This window comes from Microcaecilia unicolor, chromosome 4 (genome assembly GCF_901765095.1).
Source record: "Microcaecilia unicolor chromosome 4, aMicUni1.1, whole genome shotgun sequence".
Lineage (NCBI taxonomy): Eukaryota > Metazoa > Chordata > Amphibia > Gymnophiona > Siphonopidae > Microcaecilia > Microcaecilia unicolor.
The window spans coordinates 63,030,618-63,047,247 of NC_044034.1; the positions used below are offsets into that span (position 1 = coordinate 63,030,618).

General features: G+C 50.9%; 1 protein-coding gene across 1 annotated transcript in view; it reads right to left on the bottom strand.

Annotated features, from left to right (window-relative positions):
• PSPC1 (paraspeckle component 1) overlaps nucleotides 1-16,630 on the bottom strand; it is a 243,843-nt gene that overhangs the window by 110,464 nt on the left and 116,749 nt on the right. The window contains exon 6 of the mRNA XM_030200285.1: nucleotides 8,915-8,983. Coding sequence (XP_030056145.1) covers nucleotides 8,915-8,983 — 69 coding nt within the window. The remainder of the gene's footprint in view (nucleotides 1-8,914; nucleotides 8,984-16,630) is intronic.

Here is a 16,630-nt window from a genome sequence, read left to right on the forward strand (position 1 = left end):
AGTGGTTTAGCCATACTATACGAAAGCTTTTTTTCATTTGAGTTTGATTGACTTGGTTATTATTACTGGATCAGAATATATGCTTTGCAAATTTCAAAATGATTCTAATACATCTTATAATAGTACAAGCAAAAAAGCCCGTTTTGCTAAAAAATGAAACTGGCACTAGCAAGGCTATCGTCTGTCCCCTGCCCTCCATGTCCAGCGATTCTTCCCTCCCTTCCCATCCCCTCCCATCCATGTCCAGCTATTCTCCTCTGCCCTCCCCTCGGTGTCCGGTGATTCTGTCCTTCCCTCCATGTCCAGCGATTGTCCTGTGCCCTGCCCTCCCATCCGTGTCCCGCGACTCTGTCCTTCCTGCCGCCCTGCCTTCACGCAGTTCATCTTACCTGAGGTCGCAGAGGCAGCAGGCTGGGCTCGCATCACCTCCAGCCTTCCCTCTCAATGTCACTCTCTCCTCTGACTTCATTTCGTCTTTACGCAAGGGCGGGACACAGAGGGAAGGGAACACTGGAGGCGAGCTGACGTCAGCATGCTGTTACGAACCCAGCCAGCCATCCAGGGAAGCAGTGTTACAAATTATTATATAGATTGGAATTTTGATGATCTATAGACCTACTGGATCTTGGTCTGACAGTCAAGAAAGGTTATACGAACTTTTGACTTGTGTATTTCTCAAATTTTCTAGGATAGTTGTGGGAGATATGCATCTTCCACTTGAGTTAGATCAAGATTCCAGGTTTATGAGTCTTAAATCTTTTTTAAAGATTTTGTGACTTGATACTTGGTTCTATGATGACAACTCATGAAAAACGTCATGTTCTTAATGTGGCTCTCTCTTTTACTGTCAGAGGTTATGTGGACTGCAGTTCCACGATCTGATCAAACTGAGTTACATATTTGTATATCTTCTATTAGAATTAAGCAGGATAGACCCATTATTAAAACAAAAGGGAAACTGATGAATTTAGTTTTTGGAATTTAATTTCTGATAAGATTTATACACAACAAAATGATCCTACTGAAATGAAGGCAAAATGGGACCTAATTATTAAAGGCTCTTTAGATACTACTGCTTCTGTGAAATCCATGAAGGTTAGATCTCGTAAACCTAATCTTTGATATACTGATTTACTCAGAAATTTAAAAGGGACTTTTAGACAAATTGAAAGAATTTGGAGAAAAGGCAATGATTCTTCTGCTAAGTTTAAATGGAAGGAAGATTTAAGATCCTATACGTTTCACTGTGCAGAAGCTAAAAAGGCATATTATACTACATTAATAGGAACTGAATTGGTTGATTCAGGAAAGTTATTTGCTTTGGTAAATGATAGCATCCATAGTTAATCCAAGCACCCATTGCATCCACTTTTTTTCTTAAATCCCCTCCACCCCCTCCTCTCCCCCTTCCCTGCACCTATACACCACCATTCATATTTTTTTCAGCCTCCCCAACACTCACTCATGAAGTAGGAGGAGGAGGAGCTGCATTGGGAGTGCCTCTTTGGGGAAGGAAAAAATCCCCACTCTTTCCTGCCCGCTGCCGCCGCTTCTTCCAAATGGCAGCCAAGATTTCCTGTAGCAGTCTCACAAGATTACTGCTTTAAGTCTCAGCAGTCATTTTGAAGAAGTGTGGCACCGTGCAGAAAAGATTGGGGTTCACTTATGCCCCCGAAGAGGCTACTAGATCTCCGGGACGTGCTCAGGTAGGCCCGGGGAGGGCCCACTGAGGTGAGGGGGCAAGCCAACCTACCTGCCTTTACCACAGCCCCTCATAGCGTGAATTCTGCACAGCCGGGAATTCTGCACTCCACAGTCATGCAGAATTCCAGCAGGAGTACTGTGTGTGGTTATGAGATTTAGGGAGAAATTAGGTCTTACCTGATAATTTTCTTTCCATTAGTTCTTCATACTATTCCAGGACAAGTGGGTAGTTGTGTCCCTCGACTAGCAGGTGGACATAGAGAACACAGAACTGAGCACCACTACCTAGCCACGTGCTAGCAGCCCAGTTCCTCAGTATCGTACACAAGCCCACAGAACATAAACACTGGTGCATCAACAGCAACCAACCAAAACTAACAAGACAATCCCTTGAAGACAAGAACCAGAACAGCATGCAGAGTGACCAGACGGAAACCACACTGAAGAATGGGAGGGCTCCTGGAATAGTGTGAAGAACTAATGGAAAGAAAATGATCAGGTAAAACCTAATCTCTCCTTCCATTATGTTTCTTCCCACTATTTCAGGACAAATGGGATGTTCAAAAAGCAATCCCTGCGAGGGTCGAACATCGGTCCTGCTGCCTGTAAAACTGACAACACAAAGGCCGCATCTGACCGCGCAGCAACATCTGATAACGCTTGCTGAAGGAATGCAATGAAGACCACGTCGCTGCCCTGCAAATGTACACCAGAGAAGACAAAGATGTGTCTGCCCACGACATTACCATCCACCTAGCAGAGTGGCTTTCAGGCCCAAAGGCAAAGCCTTCTCTTCCAGGACGTAGGCGGCAGTCACCGCCTCATTCAACCAGCGGGCAATGGATGCTTTGGAAACCGTGAGACCGAACTTCTGCTTACTGTACAGCACAACCAAACCAACCTATCTGAGCAACGAAAGTCGTTAGTCGCCTCCAGGTAACGCAGAAGAGCCCTCCGCACATACAAAAGCCGCAAGGAGGCGTACCGGGCCCCTACATCCTCCCATCAAAAGGAAGGAAGCTCCACAGACTGATTGATGTGAAAAGCCGAGAAGACCTTGGGTAGAAAGGACGGCACCATCCACAGGGAAACCCCTCCTTCCGAAAAACGGAGAAAAGGAGCCCTACTAGAAAGTGCCTGAAGCTCAGAAACACAACAGGCTGAAGTGAAAGCCAGCAAGAAGACAGTCTTCAGAGTAAGAACCTTAGGGTAGCCTGACGAAGAGACTCAAACTCGAAGAACCAGATTGAGGTCCCATTCTAGGCAGTACGCCCAGAAGGGTGGCCAAAGGCGACCTACTCCTTTCAGAAAATGCACCACAGAAGCAGGCCAAGGCCAACACCTAGACCTTCAAGGACCCCAGCGCCAACCCTTTGTACACCCCTTGCTGCAGGAAGGCCAGAATGTGCCCACCTGAAGTGAGAAAGGGATCCAGATCCCTCTCCACACACCAGACTCTGGCATAGGCAGATGACAAAGCATTTTTGGGCTCGAAGCAGAATCGCAATAACAGAATCTGAATAGCCTTTTTTCCTCAAACAAAACCTCTCAAGGGCCAGGCCATAATACCAAAAGGGGAGAGATCCTCCATGGCCACCGGGCCCTGATGGAGCAGACCCCTCTCCCGAGGAAGCTGTAGTGGCTGGCAGACCAGGAGCCTGACGAGGTTGGCATACCAAGGACACCTGGGCCAGTCTGGAGTCACCAGGATCACTCAGCTTCGATGGGCTGCCACCCTTCTCAACAGTCGGCCCAGCATTAGCCAAGGAGGGAAGACACACAGCACGCCCTCCTCTGGCCACCACTAAAGTATGGCATCCAGACACAAGGACTCCTGTTCCCTGCAGGGGCTGAAGAACTGTGGAACTTTGGCATTGGCTTTCGTGGCCATAAGGTCCAGGCAAGGGAGACCCCAACGATGAAACACCAGTTGGGACGCCTCTGCAGACAGCTCCCACTCGCCGGGGTCCAAAGTATGACAACTGAGAAAGTTAACCTCTATGTTGAGGTCCCCCATGATGTGCGCAGCTGAGAGGCAAGCCAGATGGCCACTCTGCCCAGACCATCAGCAGGGCGGGTTCCAGAGCCAGTTGGCTGCTGCGGTTCCCCCACCACACACACACACTTGTTGATAAAGGCTACTGTTGTCACATTGTCCAAGATCATCCAGACCACTGCCCCCTTCAACAACGGGGCAAAGAACTTCACGGCCAGCTGAACCACCTGGAGCTCCAGGAGATTGATGGGCCAGCGAGCCTCTCTCTCTGAGAACAAGAGCCCTGAGCCAGATGACCACTGTAATGGGCCCCTCAGCCCAGACTGGCATCCATCATCATCACCACCTCCCACTGCAGGATTGGGAAGGGCATGCCTCGACTCAACGACCGAGGGCAGAGTCACCACCGCATGCTCCGTCTGGCATCCAACGTCCAAGGAAGTCAGACGTGGTAGGTTTCCAACACCGGAGACCAACGGGCAAGCAGAGAACGCTCGAGCAGGAGCATGTGTGCCCATGCCCAAGGAACCACCTCCAAGGCCGCTGTCATGGAGCCAAGTACCTGCACATCATCCCAGACCTGCAGCCGGGAAGCCAAGAGAAGGGACCGCACATGGCCTGCCAACTTCACCCGCTGCCCTTCCGGTAGAAAGGCCCGAGCAATCTGGGTATCGAAGAGGACAACCCAGGTACACCAGGCGTAGAGAAGGGATCAGGGCAGCTCTTCTCGAAATTGATCACCCATTCCAATGACTGCAGAAGCCGGACACCTGTGGTCGCTTCCAAGCTGTCCTGAGGAGACAAAGCTCAAAATCAGCCAATCATCCAGATAAGGATGAATTCGAATGTCCTGCTTCCGGACATAAGCTGCTACCACAACCATAACCTTGGAAAAAGTCTTTGGCACCGTAGCCAGGCCAAAGGGGAGGGCCCGGAACTGGAGGCCCAGCACTGCAAAGCAAAGGAACTGCTGATGAGGGCCCCAAATCGGAATATGGAGGTACGCTTCTTTGAGATCGAGAGAGGTGAGAAACTCCCCATCCCACAATGAGGCAATGACAGACCACAGGGTTTCCATCCGAAAATGGGACACTCGCAGACATTTGTTGACACTCAAGGTCCAGAATGGATCTTACTAAGCCCATCTTACTAAGCCCTCCTTTTTGAGAACCACAAAATAAATGGAGTACCGACCCAGTCTTCGCTCGGCTTCCGGAATGGGCACAATGGCCCTAAGGGACAGTAAGGACTGTAACGTGGACCGGACCTGAGACTTGTGGGCTGCTCCACGACAAGGGGACTGCAAGAAGAGCAGAGAAACAAGGCGGGAGAATTCTAACCGGTAACCATTGCATAGAATGTCCAACACCCATTGATCCGAGGTGATGGAGGCCAACGCGTCCTGGAACGCCTGAAGGTGTCCCCCTATTGGCCCGAACGCATGGGCCAACGCACCATCATTGTGACTGACGGGAAGCAACGATCACCCACCCTGACTTCCCCGAACTCTTCCTGTAGTCACGAAAGGAAGACTGACGGGACTGGAATCAAGGCCGCTGACAAAAGGCGGACGGCCTAGCCTGTATCGTTTACTGTCCCGAAAACGAGGACAAGCGGAACTCGATTGGCAACCAGATGCCCTAGGGCAGTCCTCCGGCAGCCGCTGGGGCCTAGCCTCCCCAAGGTCCTTAACCAGATTGCTAAGGATCTCACCGAAGAGCAACTTCCTCAGAAAGGGCAGCTCGACCAGGCGGGCCTTAAAGGTCATATCCGCCGACCAGACCGGAAGCCACAGCTGGCGCCTCGCAATGACCATCAACAACATACCCTTAGCCGAAGCCAGCAGTATGTCGTGGACCACATCTGCCATGTAAGCGAGACCTACCTCCATCCTAGCCACCCGAGAGCCACTCCTGGCCCCCGACTCCTGGAGTCATTGTAAACAGGCTCGGGCAACAAAAGAGCTGCAAATAGCCACTTGGAGACCTAAGGCTGCCACCTTGAAAAGCCTACTTCAAGGCCTATTCCAACCTGTCCTGTAGGTCCTTCAAGGCCACCCCACCTTCCACCGGCAGGATGGTCTTCTTGGTAACCACCGTCACCAAGGAATCCACCTCTGGAAACACCAACTTCTCTTCCGGCACCAGGGGGTAGAGGCAGGACATGACTCTACCCACTCAGACTGGAGTCTGGGGTATCCCATTCAGCGGAGGTGAGATCCTGGATATCCAGATGCATAGGATATGCCTTAGATGGACCTCCAAGGCCCTTCCATAAAGACTAGCCTGCTGTGTTCCTGCAGAACCACCCCCCCCCCCATGGGCTCTGCAATGGATCGAGCCACCAAGCACTCTGAAATCAAAGACTCTCAAATTCATCCCTCTGGAAAAGCCTGAGCACCCGAGGGTCACCCCCTTCACTCGAGGGGAGCTCCCCCTCCTCCATGGGCTCCAGAACACAAGGGCCCTCTGAGGAGACCTACTTATATGGGCAAGCTTACCCTAAAGATCCCGTCCTGCCACTGTGATTCCTGGACTCCAGCTCCTCTAAAGATCTTGTGGACTTAACTACTTCCTCCTGCCCCTGTACCTTTCCGCCCTCGTATCATTTTCCATTTATTGTACTTTCCTGTTTGTTAATTCAATGTTGTAAGCCACATTGAGCCTGCCAGCGGTGGGAAATTGTGGGGTGTAAATGAAATAAAGGACAGACTAGAGAGCAACTCTCCGCCGGATCATCCACAGGGAGCAGACTGGGAACGTTTGGAGGGAGGGGGACCGGTTCCAATCCCACTCCCCCCCCCCCAGGAACCCCGGGGTCAGCAGAGGAAGGCCTGATGGAGCAAAAGAACGAATTCGAGAGAAAAGGGCACTCCCTGAGAAGGCAAGCCCCCCAGATTAACAGCCACCTCCCCTGCCGCCGGCAGAGAATGCTCACTGCTCACCGTGGGCAAAATGGTCAAAGTTCCCGCCTCCGTTGGTGTGGAAGTGCTAAGAAGGCCAACCGAGGAGCCGGAGCACAGACCCAACTTCAATCCCCAACAGGCACGCAAGAAGGATCCCCACCTCCACTCAGTCACCGGTCTGCAACCGTGCAGTGGTCCGAGGAGGAACGCCGACCCCCACACGCAAAGCAGCGCTTCACCCCTTCCACGGGGCCCAACATGCTAACACCACAAAAAAAAATGGCGTTGCCAAAAAAACACTCCCAGGTTCGACTATGCACGGGAGCGCTGCTGCAAAGATGCTGTATTTTATTTTTAGTGCCAAGAGAGATAAAAACGTGCTGCTGGAATCGCTCTAACAGCGACCCAAAGAACAGCAGGAGTCTCACTGCCTGGATCCTGAGCTGAAGGGGGGGGGGGCCACCAGAACCCACTCTCCCCTCAGCCACAACTGACACCGCCGGTCTGTGCCCCTTCTCTTCACTGCCAAACCCCAAAGAGACTGCCTTTTTTTTTTTTTTTTCTTGCTGGTTGCTGAGAAGGCACCAGAGGGAGGAAAGGAAATGAAAAACCTTCAGACGGGAGATGAGACAGCGACCCAGCACCAACAGGTATGTCTGCAACCTTCTAATACCCCTCAACTTGGAGCCAGTCACCAACTAGACCAGGAGATACAAACTCTAATCCAGAAACAGAAGAAGTATGTCCATTCACCTGCTGGAGATAGATACCGAGGAACTGGGCTGCCAGCACGTGGCTAGGTAGTGGTGCTCAGTTCTGTGTTCTCTATCTCCACCTGCTGGTCGATGGACATGACTACCCACTTGTCCTGGAATAGTGGGAAGAAACATAATAGAAGTCTTAAATAAGCAATGGTTCTTGGTATGTCAGTCATTTGTCAATGTTAGAACCGATTCTAAACATTTATGTGCATTTAAAAGTTACTGTGTCCTTATTAACAGTCTTATGAATATCTTGAATGCAAAAATTAAGGGCTACATTTACTAAACTGTGTTAATGCATTAATGTGCACTATTAAATGTAGACCTCATACTACATGCATATATGACCAAGGTTCAGTTGCCACATATGAGAGGACAAGGGGGCTCAGCGTGTTCCAAGTGTGGGCAGAGTTCTCACTCCTTTTATCATGCTATGTGTGCTAGCCCTGGGTAGGAAATTTTGGGGCTCAAGTTAGATTTTTAATTCACTTAGTGGGCTGTACGATTCAAGGGACAGAGGCTCAATTCTTGTTGGACAAACCCAGGGCTTTTCGCCCCATGTCTAAGCAAGCCAGTGTTGTGTGTCGTAAATTGAGTCTAGTGGCCCGGAAAACGGTATTGCAGTACTGGACATCACCGATTCCCCCCGCTTTTTGGCATTGGAGAAATCAGATACACCTTTTGGTCACATGGGAGGCAAGGTCGGCGAGGGGCTCCCCGGGACACAAGACGACATTTTTTCAGATTTGGGACCCTTATTTGCAGTCTTTCAGTCCACAGAGTCGCAGCTTAATAGTGAAGAAGTATAGAGTTAAGATCTTCATGAGCAAAAAGTTGTTCCCCAGTTTGGTTTGTAGCTTTCGCTATAGATGATTAAAACATTAGTGGAGGGGGGGAGTTATGAGTATTTGGGAGGTCCCTTTAGCAGGAAGAGGTTTGTAAGGGGTGAGGAGGTGGGGGTATCTCTCGGGGTAGGGAAGGGATGTTAAACCTGTTGATGCGAGACCTTTGGGTTAAGGTACTTTTAATGGTACGTCTTGGGTGTAGAGTGGTGTAATCACATGTTAGCATTTAAGTTGGGATATAACCAATAAAGTTACATCAAGTAATAGGATTTATGTAACATTAAAGTTTTATCAGCATGACATTGGCAACTCGCCTGCTGTTGCAGGAATGGGTTTATACATTCCATAAGTATAAAGGGGGGGGGGGGGGTGAAAGGATAAAAGTTTGATGACGGTTTATACTATTCGAGGTTCACTGGACACAGTTTAAGTTCGACTGTTGTGTATTCACTGATGCAAAACGTTGAAACATAAATGCAGACCTCATTACTGTCAAAGGGGACCATTTACCATTAAGTCGTCTGTAAATCTAGCCCAAAGTATTTAGGAAATTATCGCTAAAATTCCTTCAATTTAATACTGTCTTCAGTTTTTTTTGTCCCATAACCAAATATGGCATGATACTAATCTCTAAGCAAAGTAATAAACTGCTGTTAAATATATTAAACTATATAAAACTGTTAAATCAATGAGTTGAACTTACAGATGGACCCAGGCAGGTGTCATCAAGCTCCCCTGAGATCTTGTCACATTATGCAGTCCTTCCTGTGAACTAAGAGAACATACGCTGATTATAGTAGTATGGACAGTTATCATGCATTTGTACTTGCACATCTATCTAAAATACTGAACCCAGACTCATCTATTTTTTTCAACTTTCTTTATTCTTTAAAGCACAAAAAAATAAGGATTTGTTGCATAATATCAAAACAGTGCAATGCATTTTAACGAAAAATTATGTTTTACCTGATAATTTTCTTTACTTTAAGCAGATGAATCCAGAGACCTGTGGGTTGTGTCCATCCACCAGCAGGTGGAGATAGAGAGTATTGATTTGCCCTGTGCCTATAGGATGTGATGCTGCCTGGTCAATCAGCATATCTCATAACAAACCAAAGGATTAGGGTAGTAACCAACACACTCCTTCACATACAAGCTTCTCAGGCAGCCATGAAAAATTGAACATCTAGAAAAAAGAAGAAACAGAAAGGATACAGTCCCCTCCCCCTGAACCCTGCAGCAAAACTCTGCGCAGGACAGAAACCTTCTTCTAAAACTGAACAAGCAGAATAATAGGGCTAAACATTGGATTCATCTGCTGCAACTAAAGGAAAGAAAATTATCAGGTAAAACAATTTTTCATTCCTTATTGTCAACAGCAGATAAATTCAGAGACCTGTGGGATGTAGCAGTGCAGTATCTAAGCAGGGTGGGCAGAAGAAAGTCCGGCAGCAAGAACCGCTGAGCCAAAAGCAGAATCCGCCCTGGCTGAAATATGATAATGCCTGACAAAGGTGTGTACAGAGGCCCACATTGCTGCCCGACAAAAGTCTTCCAAATTTCCAACGCACATCTCCACCCAGGAAGACGCTAAAGCTTGCGTAGAATGAGCCCTAATTTGCTCTGGAGGGGAACAACCAGCCAAGACACAGGCCGCTGAGATAGCATCTCGCAACAACATGGCAACAGTAGGCTTCGATGCGGCCTGACCTTTCTGCGGTCCCGCAAAAAGCACAAACAGTTGATCACACTGACGGAAGTCGCTAGTAACTGCCAACTACTGAATAACAGCACGTTGCACCCTTAGAGACCTCTTCACTCAACAAAGATCTAGAATCAGACAAAAGGATGGGAACCACAAAATAGATGCAATAATGTCCTTGATCGCACGCCAGCAAAGGAACAGAAACTACCTCCCCCAACTAGCGAAGCTGCCATACAGTGGCAGAGACAGCTTGCCGCTTTTGAGGAGTGGCACACGGGGAAGCCAAGAAAAATGAGGGAGAGGAGAATTCGAGCTTCTGTCTCAAATGAGATCAAAGACCCATAGGTCTGATGTCAGTTTGGCCCATTACTTGCAAAAGTGGGCCAACCAACCCCCATACAGGAACTGAGTGGGCCAGCGCCCAATCACTGGGAGGGTTGAGCAGGAAGATAGGACTTGCCAGAGCTCCCAGAACGCTTACCCTGTCGAAAGGACTGCCGAGGTTGATATCGAGCCATGGCACACTAGAAGGGCGACCAGGACAATATCTCCTACTATCTCGAAAATGTGATCATGCTTAAGAGAGCCTAGAAGACCAAGGTTCGTCTTCCAGAAGTTGCTGAGTCTCAGAATCCACTAGGTCCCTGACCAGCTTCTCCAAGTCCTCCCCAAAGAGGAGTTTACCTTTAAAAGGTAACTTAACCAAATGCCACTTAGACACTGTGTCTGCTGCCCAGTGGCGTAACCACAACCAATGACAACCCAAAATAGCCAAAGCCATTTGCTTGGCTGAAGCTCTTACCAAATCATATAAAGTGTGCACTAGGTATGCCAGCCCAGTGTCCAAATCCAGAAACCCCGAGGATGGATGGGTTCCTGAGTCCAACAGGACATCAGCCGCCTGTTCCACCCACAAAAGGGAAGCACGGGCAGCATAGGAGCTGTCTGTAAAGACAAGACAGACACCTCAAATGACATCTTCAAAACGGATTCCAGCTTTCAGTCTTGTACATCCTTGAGGGCAACGCCACCCTCCACTGGCAGGGTAGTCTTCTTAGTCACAGTTGCAACCAGGGCATCCACGCTAGGTAAGCGTAAGTGTTTCACCTCCTCCCGAGTAAGAGATTTAAGATGAGCCATAGCCTTCACTACCCGGAGGTGCGCATCAGGCGTGGCCCACTGTGCAGAAATAAGTTCATTAATAGCTTCATGAACCAGGAAAGCCATAGGGACTTCTTAGTGCTGGCCATTTTAGGATTAGCAGAAGAAGTGGACTGCCCCTCAGGAGAAGAAATATTTAAAGCCTCTAAGTCCTTGGAGATAGAAGAGAGCAACTCCTCTCTATGGAAAGCTCTCATGGCCATGGGATCGTCTGACTCCAACTTCTGAAGGTCTGAATCTTCCAGCCTTTCTAAATCTGCTGCTGCCAAGGAACCCTCTCCCCTATATGAAGGGGCAGAAGAGGCAGGGGTGTCTAAACCTCCCTCAGAATCTGCCCTCCAACACCTAGTGCTGGGCAGACTTATACGGACTGTGCCAGAGCCAGTGGTGGGAGGCAGGGATAGTGCTGGGCAGACTTATACGGTCTGTGCCAGAGCTGGTGGTGGGAGGCAGGGATAGTGCTGGGCAGACTTATATGGCTTGACAGGGGGCTTTGACAAAAGCAAGCCTCTCATGAATCGAACGACTAAAGGCTCTCCAGAGATGGCTTTACCCTCCACACGATGATGGTAAGCACTAATCGCACTAAGGTGATTCCTTACTGAGTTGGTCTTGAGGCCAGACTCTGATAAGTGCAGAAGGTATTCAAGCAGGTTCTGTGCAGGACAAGAGCGAGGTTCCTCCACTTAAAAAAATAACTATTTTTAGTGGAATCCTTTCTAGAGGCAAGCAAGACGCGGGAGACCCCCTCAGACAGACCCAACGAAGCAAAGTCTACGCCCTCAACATCCAGACCGTGAAGAGCCAGAGACTGAAGGCTGGGATGCAGAAGCGCTCCGTCATTCTGCGAAATGAGAGTCGGAAAACACTCCAATCTCCACGGTTCTTCTGAGGACAACTCCAGAAGTAGAGGGAACCAGATCTGACGGGGCCAAAAAGGCGCTATCAGAATCATGGTGCCGTGGTCTTGCTTGAGCTTCAGTAAGGTCTTCCCCACCAAAGGTATGGGAAGATAAGCATACAGGAGGCCGGTCCCCCAATTAAGAAGAAAAGCATCCGACGCTAGCCTGCCGTGTGCCTGCAGTCTGGAACAGAACAGAGGCAGCTTGTGGTTGGTCTGAGAGGTGAAAAGGTCCACCGAGGGAGTGCCCCACTCTCGGAAGATCTTGTGTACCACTCAGGAATGGGAGCGACCACTCGTGCGGTTGCATGACTCTGCTCAGTCTGTCGGCCAGACTGTTGTTTACGCCTGCCAGGTATGTGGCTTGGAGAAGCATGCCAAACTGGCAAGCCCAACGCCACATCCCGACGGCTTCCTGACACAGGGGACGAGATCCGGTGCCCCCCTGCTTGTTGATGTAATACATTGCAACCTGATTGTCTGTCCGAATTTGGATGATTTGGTAGGACAGCCGATCTCTGAAGGCCTTCAGCGCGTTCCAGACCGCTCGGAGCTCCAGGAGGTTGGTCTGAAGATCTTGTTCCTGAAGGGACCACAGACCCTGGATGTGGAGTCCATTGACATGAGCTCCCCACCCCATGCGAGATGCATCCGTCGTCAGCACTTTCGTGGGCTGTGGAATTTGGAATGGACGTCCCAGGGTCAAATTGGTCCGAATGGTCCACCAGTGCAGGGAATTGCGGCAACTGATGGACAGATGGATGACATCCTCTAGATTCCAGGTAGCTTGACACCACTGGGAAGCTAGGGTCCATTGAGCAGGTCTCATGTGAAGGCGAGCCATGGGAGTCACATGAACCGTGGAGGCCATATGACCCAGGAGTCTCAACATCTGCCGAGCTGTGACCTGCTGAGATGCTCTGGTCTGAGAGGCAAGGGATAGAAGGTTCTGCGCCCTTGCTTCGGGAAGAAAGGCCTGAGCCGTCTGAGAATTCAGCAGCGCTCCTATGAATTCCAGAGATGGGACTTCGGGTAATTTAGCACAAACCCCAGCAGCTCCAGAAGGTGAATAGTGCACTGCATGAACCGAAGAGCTCCTGCCTCTGAGGTGCTCTTGACCAGCCAATCGTCGAGATACGGGAACACGTGCACCCCCAGCTTGCGTAGATACGCTGCCACCACCACGAGACACTTCGTGAACACCAGTGGTGCAGAGACGAGGCCAAAGGGCAGCACACAATACTGAAAGTGCCATGTCCCCAGACGGAATCTGAGATACTGTCTGTGAGCTGGCAGTATCGGGATGTGAGTGTAAGCGTCCTTTAAATCCAGGGAACATAGCCAATCGTCTTTCTGAATCATTGGTAGAAGGGTGCCCAAGGAAAGCATCCTGAACTTCTCTTTGACCAGATATTTGTTCAGGCCTCTCAGGTCTAGGATGGGGCGCATACCCCCTGTTTTCTTTTCCACAAGGAAGTACCTGGAATAGAATCCCTGCCCTTCCTGCCCGGGTGGCACGAGCTCGACCGCATTGACGTTGAGAAGGGCGGAGAGTTCCTCTGCAAGTACCTGCCTGTGATGGGAGCTGAAGGATTGGGCTCCCGGTGGGCAATTTGGTGGAGTGGAGACCAAATTCAGGGTGTATCCGCACCGCACTATTTGGAGAACCCACTGGTCGGAGGTTATAAGAGGCCACCTTTGGTGAAAAGCTTTCAACCTCCCTCCGACCGGCAGGTCGTCCGGTACAGACACTTTGATGGCGGCTATGTTCCCATGGATCCAGTCAAAAGTCCGTCCCCTGCTTTTGCTGTGGAGGCGCAGGGGGCTGCTTAGGCACACGCTGTTGACGGGAAAGAGCGCGCTGGGACTGTCCCTGTGCTTGAGGCGGCCTTCGGGCCGGCTGGGTGTACCTATGCTTGCTGTAGGCGTACGGTGCAGCCTGCCGGGCCCGGGAAAAACGTCCACCTGCTGAGGTGGATGCTGAAGGCGCCCGGTGGGAGAGCTTGTCGAGAGCGGTTTCCCGCTGGTGTAGTTGGTCCACTAACTGCTCGACCTTCTCGCCAAAAATGTTATCCCCCCGGCAAGGGACATCCGCCAGTCGCTGCTGGGTGCGGTTGTCCAGGTCAGAGGCACGCAGCCAGAAAAGTCTGTGCATCACTATACCTTGGGCCGCAGCTCGGGATGCCACAACACAGGTGTCATAGATACCCCTGGACAGGAACTTTCTGCACGCCTTCAGCTGCTTGACCACCTCCTGAAAAGGCCTGGACTGCTCCGGGGGGAGCTTGTCGACCAGGTCCGCCAGTTGCCTCACATTGTTCCGCATGTGAATGCTCGTGTAGAGCTGGTATGACTGGATGCGGGTCACAAGCATGGACGATTGGTAGGCCTTCCTCCCAAACGAGTCCAGAGTGCGAGACTCCCGCCCAGGGGGTGCCGAGGCGGTATCCCTCGAACTCCGTGCTCTCTTGAGAGCAGAGTCCACGACCGCTGAGTCATAAGGCAATTGAGGCCGCATCAACTCTGGGTCTGAGTGGATCCTGTATTGGGACTCCGCTTTCTTGGGGATGGTGGGGTTAGATAATGGCTTCAGCCAGTTCCGAAGCAGTGTCTCTGAGGACATTGTGCAACGGCACCGTAGAAGACTCTCTAGGTTGTGATAGTCGAGGACCTCGAGCATCTCAGCCCTCGGCTCATCCACAGAGACCACGGGAAAGGGAATGCAAATAGACATATCCCTGACGAAGGAGGCAAAGGAGAGGCTCTCAGGGGGCGAGAGCTTCCTCTCCGGTGAAGGAGTGGGGTCGGAGGGAAGGCCCTCAGACTCCTCTGAGGAGAAATATCTGGGGTCCTCCTCCTCCCCCCACGAGGCCTCTTCCTCGGTGTCAGATATGAGCTCTTGCAGCTCAGACCTCAACCGGGCCCCGTCTCGACTGCGAGGAACCACGTCCTCAGTGATGGCGTCGAGCGGTGGACTCCCGCGCCGGCGGGGATGAAGCTCCCTCCATCGACGTCGACGCCACCTGCGTGGTGGTCGACACCGGTGCTGCAAGCGGCGTCCTCGGCATCGGTCTAGAGCACACCGGCGCCTCCATCAACGGCGCCGGGGGGTGCCGGCAGAGCCTGGCGCATCAGCCCTTCCAGAATCCCCGGAAGGATGGCTCGGAGGCACTCGTCCAGGCCCGCTGTCAGGAAAGGCAGGGGGGCCGGTGTGGGTGTCGAAAGCTGCTCGGGTCCAGGAGACGGTACCGAAGCACCCGCGGAATGGCGCTGCGACACCTCTTCAACCGAGGAGGAACGCTCCTCTAAGCACTGCCGCTTCCTCGGCGTCGAGTCCTCCCTCGCTGGCAGTTCCGTGCGCTGTGGGCGACCGATAACGGTGCTTCTTGGCTTTCTTTCGGTGCCAGTCATCGGCGCTCGGCGGCAGAGATGAAGAGGAGGTAGACCCCCCCCCCCACCCCCGGCCTCGAGGAATCATATCTGACAGGGTTCGGTCCCGATGGCCCTGGGTAGAGGGAGTGGCCGGGGCCGACTGCCCGCACGGCTGCTCACCCCCGCCGTCAACGGCAGGCCAACGGTACCTGTACTCCTGGGGTCGGCGCCGATTTTGTCGACATCGGTACCGAAGACCCGGCCGTTGACACCGATGCCGTCGAAGTCGACGGGCCGGCGCAAGTTCCGAAAAGACGGTCCCGAAGAACTTGCCTCACCACCTGTGTCCGCTTCCTTAAGCCGAGACACAAGGTGCACGTCTTGGTATTATGCTCCGGGCCGAGGCACTGGAGGCACCAAGCGTGAGTATCGGTTTGCGAGATCTGCCGGCCGCACCAACCACACTTATTGAATCCGCTCGGGACCTTCGAGGACATCGACGGAAAAATTGCGTCAGCGAAGGCAAAGTCGTCGATGGTGGCGGTGGAAAAGCACACCCAAAAAAGAAAACGACCGCGCAGCCACAAGGCCGCAACCTTTTTTTAAAACAAACAAAAAAGAAATACGTGAACGCGTACACGAAGGAGAAAAAAGCCGCGGCTAGGCCGCAATCCGGTTTCCGGGGCTGACAGCGAGAGAGACGATAACACGTCTCTCTCCAGCGCGGAATAGAAAAAAACTGAGCGGGAACGGTCGCGCACGGGTGGGAAGATGGTTGGTGGGGGCTGCCGTGGACGTCAACCCAGTTGTGAGAACAAGCAGCCTGCTTGTCCTCGGAGAAAATCTTGAACAAAATATACTTTACCTCTAGCAATTTGAAAGGCAGTAATAGCAGCAACAACTTCCAAACATGCTAACCACTAGCAATTTGAAAGGCAGTAATAGCAGCAACAACTTCCAAACATGCTAACCACTTATATGTCTAGTGTCACCCTATTGAGATCCTTACTGGAAGTGTGCTTTTAGTCCACTGTCTTTCCATCACGTTACTCTGAGTAAATATCTCCATAAAGATCCAAAGATATTGGGAGCAGCCTATGCTGTGCACCAATGTTCCTTTATAACATATACCTCAGGAAATTGTGCCAAAAAAGTTTATAAAATTTAGATTATGCAAAATAAGTTTGCTACATTTAATCTGGATTATACAAAAAAAAAAATTGCTGAATAAAATCTAGGTTATGCAAAAATAAATGTTTATATTTTTCACACAAATAGAC